The 16,297-nt window shown below is 43.0% G+C and overlaps 1 protein-coding gene across 1 annotated transcript in view; it reads right to left on the reverse strand.

Annotated features, from left to right (window-relative positions):
- tagapb (T cell activation RhoGTPase activating protein b) overlaps positions 1-16,297 on the reverse strand; it is a 158,533-nt gene that overhangs the window by 117,404 nt on the left and 24,832 nt on the right. Inside the window, exon 4 of the mRNA XM_048600973.1 lies at positions 13,223-13,353. Within this exon, the coding sequence (XP_048456930.1) occupies positions 13,223-13,353 (131 nt within the window). The remainder of the gene's footprint in view (positions 1-13,222; positions 13,354-16,297) is intronic.

Genomic DNA, 16,297 nt, shown 5'->3' on the forward strand with positions numbered 1-16,297 from the left:
AAACGTCAGCTTTCCTGCTCCTCTGATGCTGCTTGGCCTGCTGTGTTTATCCAGCTCTACACCTTGTTATCTCAGATTCTCCAGCATCTGCGGTTCCTACTATCTCTGTTTGATTGGGTAGTTTTGTCAGAAGCTGTCGTAACATTTAAGCACTTAAGGGCCGCATGGCACAGTGGTTAGCTAGGGACTTGAATTCAACTCCAGCTTTGGGTGAATTGTCTGCATGGGTTTCTGACCAAGTGCTTGGTTTCCTTCCACAATCCAATGATGTTCAAGTTAGGTGGATTGGCCATGATAAATAGCCCTGTGATGTGCTGGTTAGATGGATTAGCCATGGTAAATGTGGGGTTATGGAAATAGGGTGAGGGGGTGAGTCTGGATGGGATACTATTTGGACGGTTGGTGCAGATATGATGGGCCAGATGCCCTCTATCTGCACTATAGGGATTCTTTGGTTCTGTGAGTATTTACACATTCACTTGCAATGCAATTTATGCAGACCAGGTCTGCTAATATAGCATATGCTTTCTTGGTTAATGTGTTCAAGTCTTTGAAGTAGAACTTGAAACCACAACCTGCTGACCCAGAGGTGAGAGTCTTACTACTGAATTAACATTAATATCAATGAGTAAAAATGTTGAGGAACAAATAATTAAATGCTTACTGTTCCTTCTTAGTACAATTCACTGGCTGTGTTTGGATTGGTGATTAAAAACTAAGTTTTCTCCATTGTATCAAGTCTAGTACATTCCAACCTCTTTTAGGTCAACAAGTGAGAAAACAAACAAACAAATTCTACTGCCAGTATCTTTTTAGTTTACAAAGCAAAATGCAGCATGCTGATGTAATGATCCCAGCTAATTTTATTATTGACAGGTTAGATCCCAGAATGAAATCTAGCTTGACAGATCATTTTTTTTTAAAATTAGGTTGCCTTCCACTGAAACACAAACACTTGAGGCTGCAGATTATAAACAGACAATAAAACAGAAGTTTAGTATACAAAAGAAAAAATAAAATAAAATATATAAAACTGCTTTCAAAATACACAGCAAAACAAAATCCCAAGTATTCTTCACTACCAGCACTTTTCACCTACTCAAAAATCCAGAGAAATTCCTGCTGATCAAATACGTAGGTTTGACTCAACTGCTTCATCTCAGTTTGGATCCTCTGAGCTGTGAGGCTGTTTCCTTTGATTACATGCAACTGTGTTTTTAAACTTTCTCAGCTTTGAATAACTGATATAAGTTTCTAACCAAACACTCCTGGTCTGGATATCTCATAAAGTAAACTCTTTCACTGAGGTAACTTCGTTTCTTCATTGCTCTGAACAATATCTTGTTTTTGGGAGAAACTATACTTGCATTTAACTCAGGTCTCCCTGGACTGCCCAAAAACTTTCCAATCTCTGTGTTTTTCTAAATTAAAATCAATCCCTCATTATTCTAAACTCAAAAGAAAGTTAATGTCTTTCAATGTTTTCTCTTTTGTACCATAAACCTCTACATACAAACAAACTTTTATGAGCACTCTAGGAGCCACACACACTGGTTTAAGATCATGATTTTAGAAGGATTGACCATTTTGAACCCCCTTCTTAAAGATCGACCAACATCCAAAGAACGTGGAACCATAGGAACAGGAGTAGACCATTCAACCCCTCCAGCCTGTTCTGCCATTTAGTGAGGAAATAATGGCTGATCTGTCACCTGACTCTGTATACCCGCCTTTGGCAATATCCCTTAATGCCATTGCTTAACAAAAATGTATTTTTTCTCTTATTCAAAATTAACAACTAATCTAACATCAACTGCCATTTATGGAAGACATCCAAACCTCTACCATCCTTTGAGTTTGGAAATACTTCCTAACATTTCTTCTGAAAAGTCTGGCCCCAATTTTTAAGACAATGTCCCCTAGTTCTAGAAACTTGAACTAGTGGAAATGATTTATTGTTATCTAACCTGACTTTACCTGTTAACATCATGATATTTAAGATCCAAAGTTGTAAAACAAAACATTTAAATCTTTCCCCTCTCACCTTAAACCTGTGCTGTCTAGTTTTGGATTCCCCTATCCTGGGAAAAAGACCTTAGCTATTCACCCCATCCATGCCCCTCATGATTTTGTAAACATCTATAAGGTCGCCCCTCAGCCTCCGAAGCTCCACAAGAAAAATGCCGCAGCCTATTCCTCAACCCTCCAATCCTAGCAACATTCTTGTGACTCTTTTCTGAATACCGTTAAAATTTAACAACATCTTTCCGCTAGCAGGGAGACCATAACTGAATACAGTACTCTAAAAGCGGCTTCACCAATGTCCTGTACAGCCACAACATAACATACCAACTCCTATACTCAGTGCATTGATCAATGAAGGCAAGTATATTAAATGGCTTTTGCACCACCCTGTCTACCTGTGACTTCACTTTCAAAAAACTGTGCACCTGCACCCCTAGGTCTCTTTACAGCAACACTCCCCAGGGCCCTACCATTAACTGTATAAGTCCTGCCCTAGTTTGCCTTGCCAAATTGCAACATCTCACATTTATCTAAATTAAATTCCATCTGCCATCCCTTAGCCCATTTGCCCATCTGATCAAGGCTCTATTGTATTCTGAGATAATATTCTTCACTGTCCACTACACCTTCAATTTTGGTTTGATCTGCAAACTTGTAACAATACCTCCTATATTCACATCCAAATCATTTATATAAATGATGAAAAGTGGTGGACCCAGCATCGACCCTTGTGGCGCACCACTGATCACAGGCCTCTAGTCTGAAAAGCAAGCCTCTACCACCACCCTCTGTCTCCTACCTTCAAGCCAATTTTGTATCCAAATAGCTAACTGCTCCTGGATTCCATGTGATCTAATCTTACTAGCCAGTCTGTCATGCGGAACCTTGTTGAATGCCTTGGTGAAGTCCACATGAACTCTGCCTTCATCAATCTTCTTTGTCACCTCTTCAAAAAACTCTATGAAATTAGAGATGGACAATTTCCCATGCACAAAGCCTTGTTGACTATCCCTAATCAATCCTTCCCTTTCCAAATGCATATCCTGTCCCTCAGAATTCCCTCCAAAAACTTACCCACCACTGATGTCAGGTTCACTGGCTTTTCCTTACCATCTTTCTTAAATGCCAGCTACTCTCTAGTCTTCTGGCACCTCATTCAAGGCTATTGATGGTGCAAATATCTCAGCAAGGGGCCCGACAATCTCTTCCCTAGCTTCCCACAATGTTCTGGGATACACCTGATAAGGTCCCAGGGATTTATTTACCTTTATGCATTTTAAGACCTCCAGCAACTCCTCCTTTATAATATGGACACTTTTCAGGATATCGCTATTTATTTCACCAAGTTCTCTAGCTTCTACGTCGTTCTCCACAGTTAAGTACTAATGCAAAATATTTGTTTTGTATCTCGAGCATCTCCTGTGGTTCCACACATAGATGGTCTCATTGATCTTTAAGAGACCCTATTCTTTCCTTACTGTTTTGCCCTTATGTATGTGTAGAATCTCTTAGGATTCTCCTTAACACTATTTGCCAAAGCTATCTCATGTCTCCTTTTTACCCTCATGATTTCCCTCTTAAGTATACTCCCACTGCCGATGTTCTCTTCTCGGGATTCACTCAATCCCAGCTGTCAGTACATGACGTATGCTTCCTTCTTTTTCTTCACTAGAACCTCAACTTCTCTTGTCAACCAGTATTCCCTACACCTACACGCCTTGCCTTTTGCACTAATGTATACATAACACTCTGTGAGTGAGCGCTGTGCGTTCCTCAAGATGGCTGACTGCTCAAACTGAATGCTAAACTCAGACCAGGCTGGCATGGTCAGGTGTCATGGCCTGCAATGCTGGTCTTGGAGGAGGAGGAGGAAGTCTGTTTTTGGAATCAGGGTCAGCAGGACCTCCAGGACCCAGGACCCTGACAGCCATGACAATATTCCCGGCTTTGTGTCTGTTATTACTGCTGCCTTTCCATTTATATGAGGCTGGAATCTATGGCTGAGGGGCAAAGTGCAAAAATGCATGGAAATGTAATGCAAGGCAGGGATGCTGTGACCAGTCAAGCAAGCTAAGAGTGAGTAAGCCTTATGACATAGAGCTCAGAGATACAGAGCTTGGTTTAGTCCACGAATTTTACATGAATTGGAGATGTGCCATGAGGGATCTTTGAGACTCGCACATGTCGGATGCCGAAGTCTGTGGATGTGGGGTGTGTGGGGCCATGCAGCATGCCTTCAGATTTGGGGCAAGGTTTCCACGCAGGTTGTTTAGAGCAAAAGGTGAGATGAATTTGCTATGTGCTCATTCTTGTTTCCTTATCAATTTTCCTGATGGCTGGCATGTTTTGTGAGTTTGTTGAGATGGGAGCCTGAATATTAATATGACGAGTTGTGCCATTAAGAAGGCATTTAACAAGGAATAGTCCTCCTTAATTGGCATCTTGCCACTGCTTAGCTAGAATCTCACCATGCTACTTGTGAAAAGCATGAAAATTGAGTGAGATAGACTTCACTGCACTTGTCACCCGATCGTGTCAAAACATCTCACCATAGCCCAAGTTGCTCGGACTCCCATTAGATTATACATAATGTGTTTACAATAAATCAGGTTATTTTCCTGTTAAACCTGTTGTGAATTGTTTTTGTCCTGAATAGCAAATAGTCAGACAAATTGATCAACTTGGCAAATTAAATTGAGTTTATACACATGTGACAGTTTGTGTAACAATGGGGCTTGACTATTGACACATTCAGTACAGAAACAGTAATACATTTCACGAGAGAGCTTTAGAGAATTAGAAATATTTCTTTTCTGTTACTAGCAGACTCCCTCCGCTGGTGTATGTGTGTATGGTAGCCACAAGCGGACAAAATGCATGATTAATTTAATATACAACAACCTTCTTTTCAATAAATTGGAAACATAATACGTTTCAATGGTTTGTCTCCAAACTGTAAACAATAAAATTTAGAACATAGACATAGAACATAGAACAGTGCAGCAGAGTACAGGCCCTTCGGCCCATGATGTTGTGCCGAACTTTTACCCGAAACCTGAGGTCTATCTAACCTCCACCGCTACCTTATACTATCATCCATTTGCCTATCTAAAAGCCACTTAAATGCCCCTAATGAGGCCGACTCCACTACCCTCTCCGGCAATGCATTCCACGCCCCTACCACTCTCTGAGTAAAGAACCTACCTCTGACGTCTCCCCGATATCTACCTCCACTCACTTTAAAACTATGTCCCCTCGTAAAAGCTACCTCCACCCGAGGAAAAAGTCTCTGGCTGTCTACTCTATCTATACCTCTGATCATTTTGTACACCTCTATCAAGTCACCTCTCATCCTTTGTCATTCTAAAGAGAAAAGCCCTAGCTCTCTCAACCTTTCCTCGTAAGACCTTCCCTCCATTCCAGGCAACATCCTAGTAAATCTCCTCTGCACCTTTTCTAACGCTTCCACATCTTTCCTGTAATGAGGTGACCAGAACTGGACACAATACTCCAGATGTGGCCGAACCAGGCTTTTGTATAGCTGGAGCATAACTTCACGGCTCTTGAACTCAATCCCTCTATTAATGAAAGCTAACACACCATACGCCTTCTTAACAACTCTATCCACCTGGGTGGTAGCTCTCAGGGAACTGTGAGCATGAACCCCAAAATCCCTCTGCTCCTCCACACTGCCAAGAATCTTTCCGTTAATCCTGTATTCTGCTTTCAAGTTTGTCCTTCCAAAATGAATCACCTCACACTTTTCAGGGTTAAACTCCATCTGCCACTTCTCAGCCCAGCTCTGCATTCTATCAAAATGTCCCTTTGTAACCTAGAACAGCCCTCCGCACTGTCCACAACGTGACCCACCTTCGTATCGTCCGCAAACTTGCTAATCCACCCTTCCGCTCCTTCATCCAAATCATTTACAAAAATCACAAATAGAAGAGGACCCAGAACAGATCCTTGTGGTACACCACTCGTAACTGAGCACCATGTTGAATATTTTCCGTCCACTACCACCCTTTGTCTTCTAAGGTCAGCCAATTCTGAATCCAATCTGCCACATTTCCCCCTATCCCATGCCTCCTTACCTTCTGCATCAGCCTAGCATGGGGAACCTTATCAAATGCCTTACTTAAAATCCATGTATACCACATCCACTGCTCCACCTTCATCCACGTGTTTGGTCACCTCTTCAAAGAATTCAATAAGGTTTGTGAGGCATGATCTACCCCTCAAAAATCCATGCTGACTATCACGAATCAAACTGTGCCTTTCCAAGTGATCATAAATCGTGTCTGTCAGAGCCCTTTCCAATAATTTACCCACCACTGACTTAAGAGTAACTGGCCTGTAATTTCTGGGGTTATCCCTGTTCCCTTTTTTGAACAAGGGAATGACGTTTGCCTCTTTCCAATCTTCCGGCACTATACCCGTGGACAGTGAGGATGAAAAGATCACCGCCAAAGGCCCTGCGATCTCGTCCCTCGCTTCCCATAGAATCCTTGGATAAATCCCATCAGGCCCGGGGGACTTATCTATCTTCAACTTTCTCAGAATTCCTGGCACATCTTCTTTACTAACATCAACCTCCTCGAGCCTACCTGCCTGTTTCACAATGTCCTCCTCTACAACTAGGTCCCTCTCAGTTGTGAATACTGAAGAAAAGTATTAATTAAGGACCTCTCCTATCTCTTTAGGCTCTGTGCACAAATTCCCTTTCTCTGGTCATTCTCTTGTTCTGCACATAGGAGTTTTCCTTGATCCTATCCACCAAGGTTTTCTCATGCCCCCTTATAGCTCTCCTAAGCCCTTTCTTCAGCTCCTTCCTGGCTAACTTGTATCCCTCTAGAGCCTTTTCCGTTCTTCTTTTCCTAAACCTTACATAAGCCTCCTTCTTCCTCTTAACCAGTCGTTCGACCTCTCTCGAGAACCATGGCTCCCTCACTCGACCGCATCTTCTCTGCCTGCTCGGGACAAACATATCAAGCACATGCAGTATGCATTCCTTAAACAATCTCCACATTTCTGTGGTGCTCTTCCCTGACAGCATCTGTTCCCAATTTATGTTACCCAGTTCTTGCCTAACTGGATTGTAATTACCCTTCCCCCAATTGTAAACTTTACCCTGCCGTATGTACCTATCCTTATCCATGACTATCGTGAAAGAAACAGAGTTATGATTGCTACCGCCAAAATGCTCTCCTACCAACAGGTCTAACACTTGGCCCAGTTCTTTGCCAAGCACCAAATCCAAAGTGGCCTCTCCTCGTGTTGGTCTATCTACATACTGTGTCAGGAATCCTTCCTGAATGCACTGGACAAAATCTGCTCCATCTAAACTATTACAACTAAAATGTTTCCAATCAATATTTGGAAAGTTGAAGTCACCCATGATTACAACCCTGTGACTTCTGCCACCTTTCCAGTATCTGCCTCCCAATCTGCTCCTCTACTTCTCTGCAACTATTTGGGGGTCTGTAAAAAATCCCCCAACAAAGTGACTGCTCCTTTCTTGTTCCTGACCTCCACCCAAACTGACTCTGTAGACATATAATTCTCGAACTGCCTTTCAGTAGCTGCTGTACTCGCTCTGACTCGCAGTGCCATTTAACTTATGCTTTCTAGCTCTTGTATTAACTTAACAACACTTCAGCCACAAACAAAAACAGAAATTACTGGAAAGAGTCAGCAGATCTGGCAGCATCTGTGCAGAAAAAGCAGAGTTAATGTTTCAGGTCCAGTAACCTTTCTTCAGAACTAGGGAAAGGTTTGTAATAATGCAGAAGATGGGATGGGGGGAGGGGTGAGGAGTAAACAATAGGTGGAGATAGAGCCCAAAGAGAGAGAGAGAAACAGTTGCTCAGACAAAGGACTGGGTAAGCATCAGCCTAGGAGAGTGAATAGCTGCTAATGGGGACTATTTGTATGCTGACAGTAGGTTGTGTGTGGTAGTAGCCTAACTGATGACAAGGCCCGGTGTGTGTGGGTTGGGAAAAGGATGTGGGAGAAGATGGTCAAACCCTAAAATTGTTGAATTTGATATTGAGTCCAGAAGGCTGCAGAGTTCCCAAGCAGAAAATGAGATGTTGCTTTTCCAGCTTGTGCTGAGCTTTGCGAGAGCACTGCAGCAAGCCTGAGACAGAAATGTTGGCCCGCAAACACAGTGGTGTGTTAACGTGGCAGGCAACTGGAATCTCAGGGTCATTTCTGCAGACAGAATGTAGGTGTTCTGAAAGCGGTCACCCAGTATGTGCTCCATTTCCCCAACATAGAGGACACCACATTGTGCGCAGCGAATACAGTAGACTATATTGAATGACGTGCAGGTAAAGCACTGCTTCACCTGGAATATGTATTTAGGGCCTTGGATGATGAGGAAGAAGGAAGTAAATGGGCAGGTGTTATACCTTCAATTGCAGAGGAAGATGCTGTGGGTGTGTGGGGTGTGTTGGGAGTGAAGGAGGAGTGGACCAGGGTTTCCCAGAGGGAATAGTCCCCGCAGAAGGCTGACAAGGGAGGGAATGGGAATATGTGTCTGGTGGTGGTGGAAATGGCATGTGACAGTACTATGGTTTTAAGAAGTGTATTTTGTCCTTTTTTTTTGGGGAGAGGTTTTGAGCCATAGGTACTGAGCTATCTCCTCCAAGCTAATAAAGTTAACAGCTTGTGAGGCCTTGGCTTTTTTTTCATAAAGTTGGATCAATAGAAGCAACATGAATCGTTGGAGTCGGGCTCCCACAGAACCAGAGTTTTGGTTTAGTTTTCAGTAGTTTGTGTTTATTGAAATTGGCTATTGAAGCTGTTACACCTCTCTCAGCCGCAACAAAAGCTGGAGTTCTCTCACTTTACCAGAGTTTCTCTTGATGTTCTTTCCTCCTGGACTGGGGACACATCGCATGTGAGACAATCTATTTTACTGAATTTGCCTTTGCAATGGGTGTGTTTACAGGATGTTACTACACTGCAACAGTTGCTGTTTAGTCATAAAATAATCTATTATTCTACTAAGTGTTCCAATCGAATTAAAGTTATACTAATTTTTCTTTCTTTTGTATTTTAACTGTAGAGTAAGAATGAAGTGTGTTTTGCTTAAAGCTGAGTAGAGTAACCAATCAAATTACATCTGGAACATAGTACCTGACACTTGCCTATAAATAAGATAAAAGTTAGGGCCGAAGCTATCTCGTTGATACATTTGAAGGGGGTTTGATCTGCTCCATAACAGATGGCTAATGATCCTATGGATGTGGATGCTAATGGGATGGTAGGTGAGGACAAGGGGGACCTTACTGCCATTGTGGGTGGGTGGGCTGGATGGTAGGGCTGAAGAGCAGGAGATGCATTGAACCCAGCTGATGGCCCTGTCAACCACAGTACTGGGGAATCCTTGAGGTAAAAGGTGGACATTTCAGAGGCTCCCTTATCGACATTGGCATCATCAGAACAGATGCGACAGAGACAGAGGAACTGGGAGAACGGAAAAGAGTCTTTACTGGAAGCAGGGTGTGAGGATGTATTGTCAAAGTAACGGGGAGTTGGTGGGTTTGTAGTGGATATTGGTGGCCAGCCTATACCCAGAGGCTCTGCCTTGACTGGACTGAGGACCAGCCCCTCTGAATTTCCAAAATTGCCATTTGGTTGAATAAAGGTATGGTGTGTTTGCTGTTCAAGGAGTTGACACACACAATAGGTGATAGATTAATGTCTCGGTGTTCCATACAGCAAAATGTGCCCTTCCCAGACAGACCCCAGTTGACCAGCATGACAAGCTATATGTTTATGTGTCTGGTCAAAAGAGCATTTCAATAAGGCAGTATTGAGAACCTTTGGTGCTGGTTAAAGTACCATTGCAGTAACAAGCTTAGCATGGTAAGACAAGGCAAGACTGCAGTTTAGTCGTACAGAACATGGAGGTCCTTCAAAGCAATTGGCGAATTGATTTTGCCAACAGGTTTCCATGTTGGGTTTTCTCAACATCAAATTTGTTTGTTTGTCCAGTGTAATAAGATAGAAAGCTGAATATTAATGAGACAAATTGGGCTATTTAACAAGCAAAAATCCCTCTTAATTGGTAACTCACTGTTACCTAGCAAGAAACTTGCGTAGCGCTTGTCGGAAGTGTAAAGGATGGCATGAGTTGCTTCCAATATAAAGTTGGGCTTTGCTGGACTTCATGTTTGATTCTGTCACAAATCTCACTCAGACCTCTATAAGATTCTGCCCTATGCTTTTCTTTTTAAAGAAAATGTGATAAATAGTTTTGAAGAGTCAAGTCTGACAACTTTGTTTTATTGTGTAATTGGCTATATGCTTACGTCCTCTGGTTCCCACAAACAAGAAATAATGAACTCACACTTGTTGCTGAAACTAATAACTTGCCCACCAACATTGCGTTAAAAAGTTGGTGTCAGACTTTTTCAGTACTTCTGTTTGTATGGAAGTCATGAAATGTAGAGTTATATTGTCGGTTAACAAAAATGACTCGTACATTCATGTCATTGAACTACCTCTTGCTTATTGTTTGTTCCATCATTAGGAGTTGTCATTTGCCTAAGGTCTGAAGCATTGGAATGCCAACCCTAAACCTTTCCAATACTCCACTTCTCAGTGCTCCATTAAGATTCTTCTTTAAACTTACCTTTTCAATAAGAATTTAGCTATCTGTCATCATATCTCCTCAAATAAACTTACAAAAATAATGTGTGAGAATAAACTGGTCAATTCATCGAACCCACCCCACAACAAGATAATTCATCTCAATGTAGAACCTCTACAGTGAAGACTGAGGCCATTTGGCCCGTCAGGTCTGCACTGACCATCTGAAGAGCATCCCATCCAGACCCACTCCATCCCTGTAACCCCGCATTTACCATAGTTAACTGACCTAGTCAGCACATTCCTGGATACTGCCGGGCAATTTAGCATGGCCAATCAACCTAGCCTGCACATCTTTGGACTGTGGGAGGAAACCCATGCAGACACGGGGAGAATGTGCAAACTCCTCACAGACAGTCGCCTGAGGGTGGAATCAAACCCGGGTCTGTGGTGCTGTGAGGCTGCAGTGCTAACCACTGAGCCACTGTGCCACCCCAAATGATGTGTTTATAAGAATAGAATCAATGCCTCATAGATATTCACAAGATTGCATTCCAGGATATTTAAAGGAGGTGAAGTGTATATGGAGATCTAAGGGCAACCTCATTTGGATGTAATTTAGTTTGAAGGCTATAGAAGGTACATTTCCCACCTGGTCTGCCACTGTCCTATAACTGCTGTGGAGCCATGCATGATGTTTCCTTGTCCATGAATTCACACCAGTCAAAACATAATGCAAACAAGACCAGGCAAATTCCACAAAACAATGTGAGCCAAAGGAGGAGAGCTCAGCAAGAACAGCTACAAACAGAAAACAAAATTGGATCATGAGCTTAATTTTAACAAATAACATTTTCAAATTGAAAGAGTTCTTGTCCAATATTTATTAGCTTCAAAAAGGTTATGGCAGAAAGTTCCCAGACACATTCTTTTACTGAATAAGAAGAAGGGGACTCAGAACAGGGATAATCGTTATGTACTGCATTTGGCAGAATGTGACTATTGGTGTCTGCCAATGATTTTACTCAGGCCTCAGTTTTTCACGATTTATAAATGATTTGCTGTATGGAGACAGAACCAAATTTGATGATGTCGCCAAGTGACACAGTAAACATTGTAAACAAGCACAGAAAATTTGAAATGGAAATTGATAGATTAAGTGAGTGAACACAACTGCCTCAAATGGAATTCTATATGGGAAAGTGTGAGGATCCTCTTTAAACTCCATCTTGATTTAGCCCCTCCCTGCCTCCCTACCTCTCCCTCACCTATGGTGGTCTGCATTACAAGTGTTGCGTGTAAATTAATAAATTGTAAAACATGAATGACTAATAGGTGGAAATATACCACAGGTGATTTGATGATGGGGAAAACTAAATTCAATTGTGTGTAAGGCCACTTCTGGATATTAGAAAAAGAGAATGTGAGGATGTCCACCTTGGACAGTTGAAGGTTGGGACAAGTTTCAAACTTGCCTCTATAAATGACAATTGATGCTTGATTGATTGTTCATTTTAATTCTGAAATTGAAATATTTTGTTAACCCAAGGTACTAAGGGAGGCACAGTTAGTTAGTGGATTAGCCAGCATGTCAGTGAATGATGGAACAGGCTCAAGAGGCTAAATGAGCTCCTCCCATTCCTCTGGATGAAACCTTAACAATATGAGCTATGGCAAAAATGTACAGCAAGTCTGGTGAAATCTATCTTGATGTCACGAGCAACACACTGCATCTTATGTGTACCTGCCAAGCGGTGAGGTGTATTTCTCACTAGTCTCTAGTGAGTTGCCTAGGAAGAGGGATCATTGCTTGTTAAACATCTCACAATGGCACAAATCACCTCAGCTTTCTATCTTATCAAGCACACTGAACAAATTAGACATAGAAAAATCTTTATGTGAAGTCAGAGGGTATTTGGTGACTTTTGCTTGCATGTTGGCTGTGAGAAGCCTCCATGTTGCTCAGCACCAAACAGCATCTCAAGGCATGATCCACGGGCACTGGCTGCATGCATCCCTCATCTATGGACTTTGGCATCCGGCATCTGCCAATGCATTTCAGCCATAATACTCTGACAGGTTGCTCAGGATGCACAAATTTGCATTGCAGGGCATACTGGGCAGCTGGCATTGAAAGACTGCAGCAGGAACCCAGTTTAAGGATTGGCCCAGGCTTCATTTCAGAGCTGCACACTTGCTATTTTAGTGCTCACTCACTTAGCATTTACCTGCATGCTGACAGTATCCATGCCTTGCCTTGTCTTGCCATGCAATGCCGTACCTGTTAGCATACTGGCACTTCAGCCAAAGCCAAAGTCAGCCACTGCTGCCCCTTGGATGTGTTCACTCAGACAGCCACATTGGCTGCTTGGATGGGTTGGAAGGTTGGGGTACATTTTGGTGAACATCACAGGCAGACATCAATCTAAAACCCACAGCAGGTGCCCACTGCCTGTGCCACACACACACATACACACACACACACACACACATGCGCGTGATTATGCAGCCAAATAGCCGTGTCAGAAACTGGGTGGAGCTTAGTCCTCAGTCCATTCAAGAGGAGAAGTCACTATCAGGCAGTGGACACTGGTACCATCAGTCATGGGCACAGACTCGCATAGTCCAGGGGTTTCACCAAAGTCAGTTGTCTGCTTGGGACGCTCACAGTCAGCGGATCTGTCCAGCTGCAGTTTGGGGAGTGGGCAATGATCAGTCCTGCAGCGCCTTCACAAACAGTCAAGGGAATCATGCACCATTAGTCAGGAAGCTGCAAACACAATTGTGAGGAGTCTGGACAGTCATGTCTAGGGTCTGCTCATTGACGTCAGTCAGAGTTTTGGAGTGAATACAGTCCTAGGGATCTATCTGTCGATGGTTCAGAGAGGATTCAGGGGAACCTATGGGAGAAGCAAGGCAATCACTGCCAGAAAGTGAGGGATGTCAATGATTGGGAGTGGTGTGGAAAAGCAGAAGCATTTGTAGATGTGGAGACAAGAATGGTGACAGGGTCAAACACAAGGTCATTGTGGAATATGTGGAACAATATCAGGGAGCATGGTAGGTGTAGTGATCATACTGAGGTCAGCCAGGTGAACCTTATAGAATATGTTCCCTGATGAGGCTGTTAATCTGATCCAATCAGGGATCCCTGGCTGATAGACAAAAAAAGAGGAGTGTCAGACATTCTGATGCCCTGAGAGCTGGCTCTGAGGCAACTGGACCAGCATTAAGGACTTTCCATGTATAAATAAGGAATGACTTGGTGAAGGAATACTGTCTTCTGTAGAGTTACTTTAGTGTTGACGAGAGTAAAGCACATTTCTAAAGAAACATTCTCACAACATTTGTCTTCGATTTGGGGTAAGCATTTCTGGCATCATGCCCTTACTTGGGAAGCATGACTCGTTTGACCCTGCCATCGAGGACTGGGGTCAGTTTATGGAAAGAGTGTGTTATCTTTTCAAATGATACTGGGACAGATGCAAAGCAACAATTAATCCTCCTGACAGCTTGTGGATCCACAGTTTTTTGGTTATTAAGAGCCTAACATTTCCTGAGACGCCAGATGTTAAAACCTTTCAAGAGTTGATGGATTTAGTTAAAGAATATTACAATTCCGAGCTTCCTCCAATTCTAAATTTTACTTAGAAGTTCGAGAACCAGGGGAATCCTTATCAGGATTTTTGACAAGGCTAAATGACCGGCAGAGGATAATGGAGAAAATTTTGCAAGGTCTACCCCAGGTTGCCATTTGTCTACATCATGTGCCAGTAACAGGGAAAACAAATAGAGAACTTGGACATACTCCTTAGACAGTTCTCCCAGATGGGTGTACACCTAAGAAGGGAAAAATGTGTGTTCCTGGCACCCCAAATGACCTACTGGGGCTACAGAGTGGAGAAGACTGGATTATATCTGTTCGAAGATAAACTGAAGGTAATCAAAGATGTTCCGGCTCCCACATCTGTACTGAAGCTTCGGTCTTTCCTTGGGCTGGTGAATTATTACAGAAAGTTCATACATAACCTGGCCTCCATCCTGACACCTTTGCAACAACTCCTAAACAAGAGTCAGCCTTGGAAATGGACATGTAGCCAAGCCATAGCTTTGAAGGAAGTGACAAAACTGTGATCATTCTCTAAGATGTTGGCACACCGTGATTCCAAGCAAGTTCTGGTATTGACATGCAATGCCTCCCTATACAGCTTCGGTTTGTATTGGTGCACAGGTGGCCCAATGAAGAGGAACGCCCGATATCATATGCATTCAGGACTTTGACCAATGCAGATGGTAAATACACCCTAATAAGAGAAGGAATGTTTGATGGTCATATTTGGAGTCAGAAAATTACATCAATACCTTTATGGATGTAAATTTGTAATTATAACAGACCACAAACCTCTAGTAGGCCTACTTAAATAAGACAAGACAATGCCAGTCATAGCTTCAGCCCAAATTCAACAGTGGGCTTCAGGACTAAGAGCATATAATTACAAGTTGGAACACTGTTTGGGAGGCCAGCAAATGCGACTGCATTGAGCCACCTCTTGCTGGCAGATACACCACCACTCTGCCACTGGAAGAGTCTGTAATGGTTTTAAATTTTTTTGACAGACCTCCAGTCAGAGCTAACAATATCAGACTTTGGATGCAGAAAGATCCAGTCCTGGCAAAACTGAAACAGCTGGTGGTGATGGGGGAAACCAGAATTGAAACATTTCTGGAACTGGAGAGACCAGGTCACAGTAGAGGATAGAGGATGGCATATTATTATGGACAGCAAGAGTGATTGCCCCGAGCAAAAGTTGCCACCAGGTACTGGCTGAACTTCACCCCAGGGTCATCCAGGAGTCTACAAAATGAAGATGTTGGTGAGAATTTATATATGGTGGACAGGCGCAGATGCAGATGTAGCCGTGTTACTGGATTGGTGCCCAGAGTGCCAACAAAATCGAAAATTACTGCCAGTGGCTCCCCCATGTTCGTGGGAATGACTGGGTTAATCCTGGACTCGGTTACACATCAGCTATGCAGGTCCTTTAATAGGCCCAATGTTCTTAGTTATTGCGGACAGCCACTCAAAGTGGTTGGACAAGCAGAGTTCAGTTGTCAAACACGAGAACGACGATAGAAAAACTGCGCACATCTTTTGCGATAGACGGATTCCTGGAAGTGTTGGTCACAGATAATAGGCCATTGTTTACCAGCATGGAATTTGAGTATTTCCTAAAGTCTAATGGATTCGACATATAAGGACCATTCCACACCATCCATCATCCGTTGGCCTGGCAGAAAGAACAGTCCAAACTTTGAAAGCAGTCTTGTAGAAACAGCCTATGCCTTTGTTAGATACCAAACTCTTCCAGTTCCTATTTGATTATAGGACCGCCCCTCATGCAACTACAGGATAGCTCCAGCAGAATTGCTGATGGGTAGAAGACTATGCATCAGGTTAAATCTGAGCTTCCTGGAATGGGGAGGGTGGCGGTACGGGGAGCGGGGCGGGTGTACGGTGAAACAGCATTAGGAAAATCAGAGATTGTAGGACCTGCAGATGCTGGAGAATCTGAGATAATAAGGTGTAGAGCTGGATGAACACAGCAGGCCAAGCAGCATCAGAGGAACAGGAAAGCTGACGTTTCGGTCCTAGACCCTTCTCCATTTTCTG

Source organism: Rhincodon typus, chromosome 9, assembly GCF_021869965.1.
Source record: "Rhincodon typus isolate 14 chromosome 9, sRhiTyp1.1, whole genome shotgun sequence".
NCBI classification, from domain to species: domain Eukaryota; kingdom Metazoa; phylum Chordata; class Chondrichthyes; order Orectolobiformes; family Rhincodontidae; genus Rhincodon; species Rhincodon typus.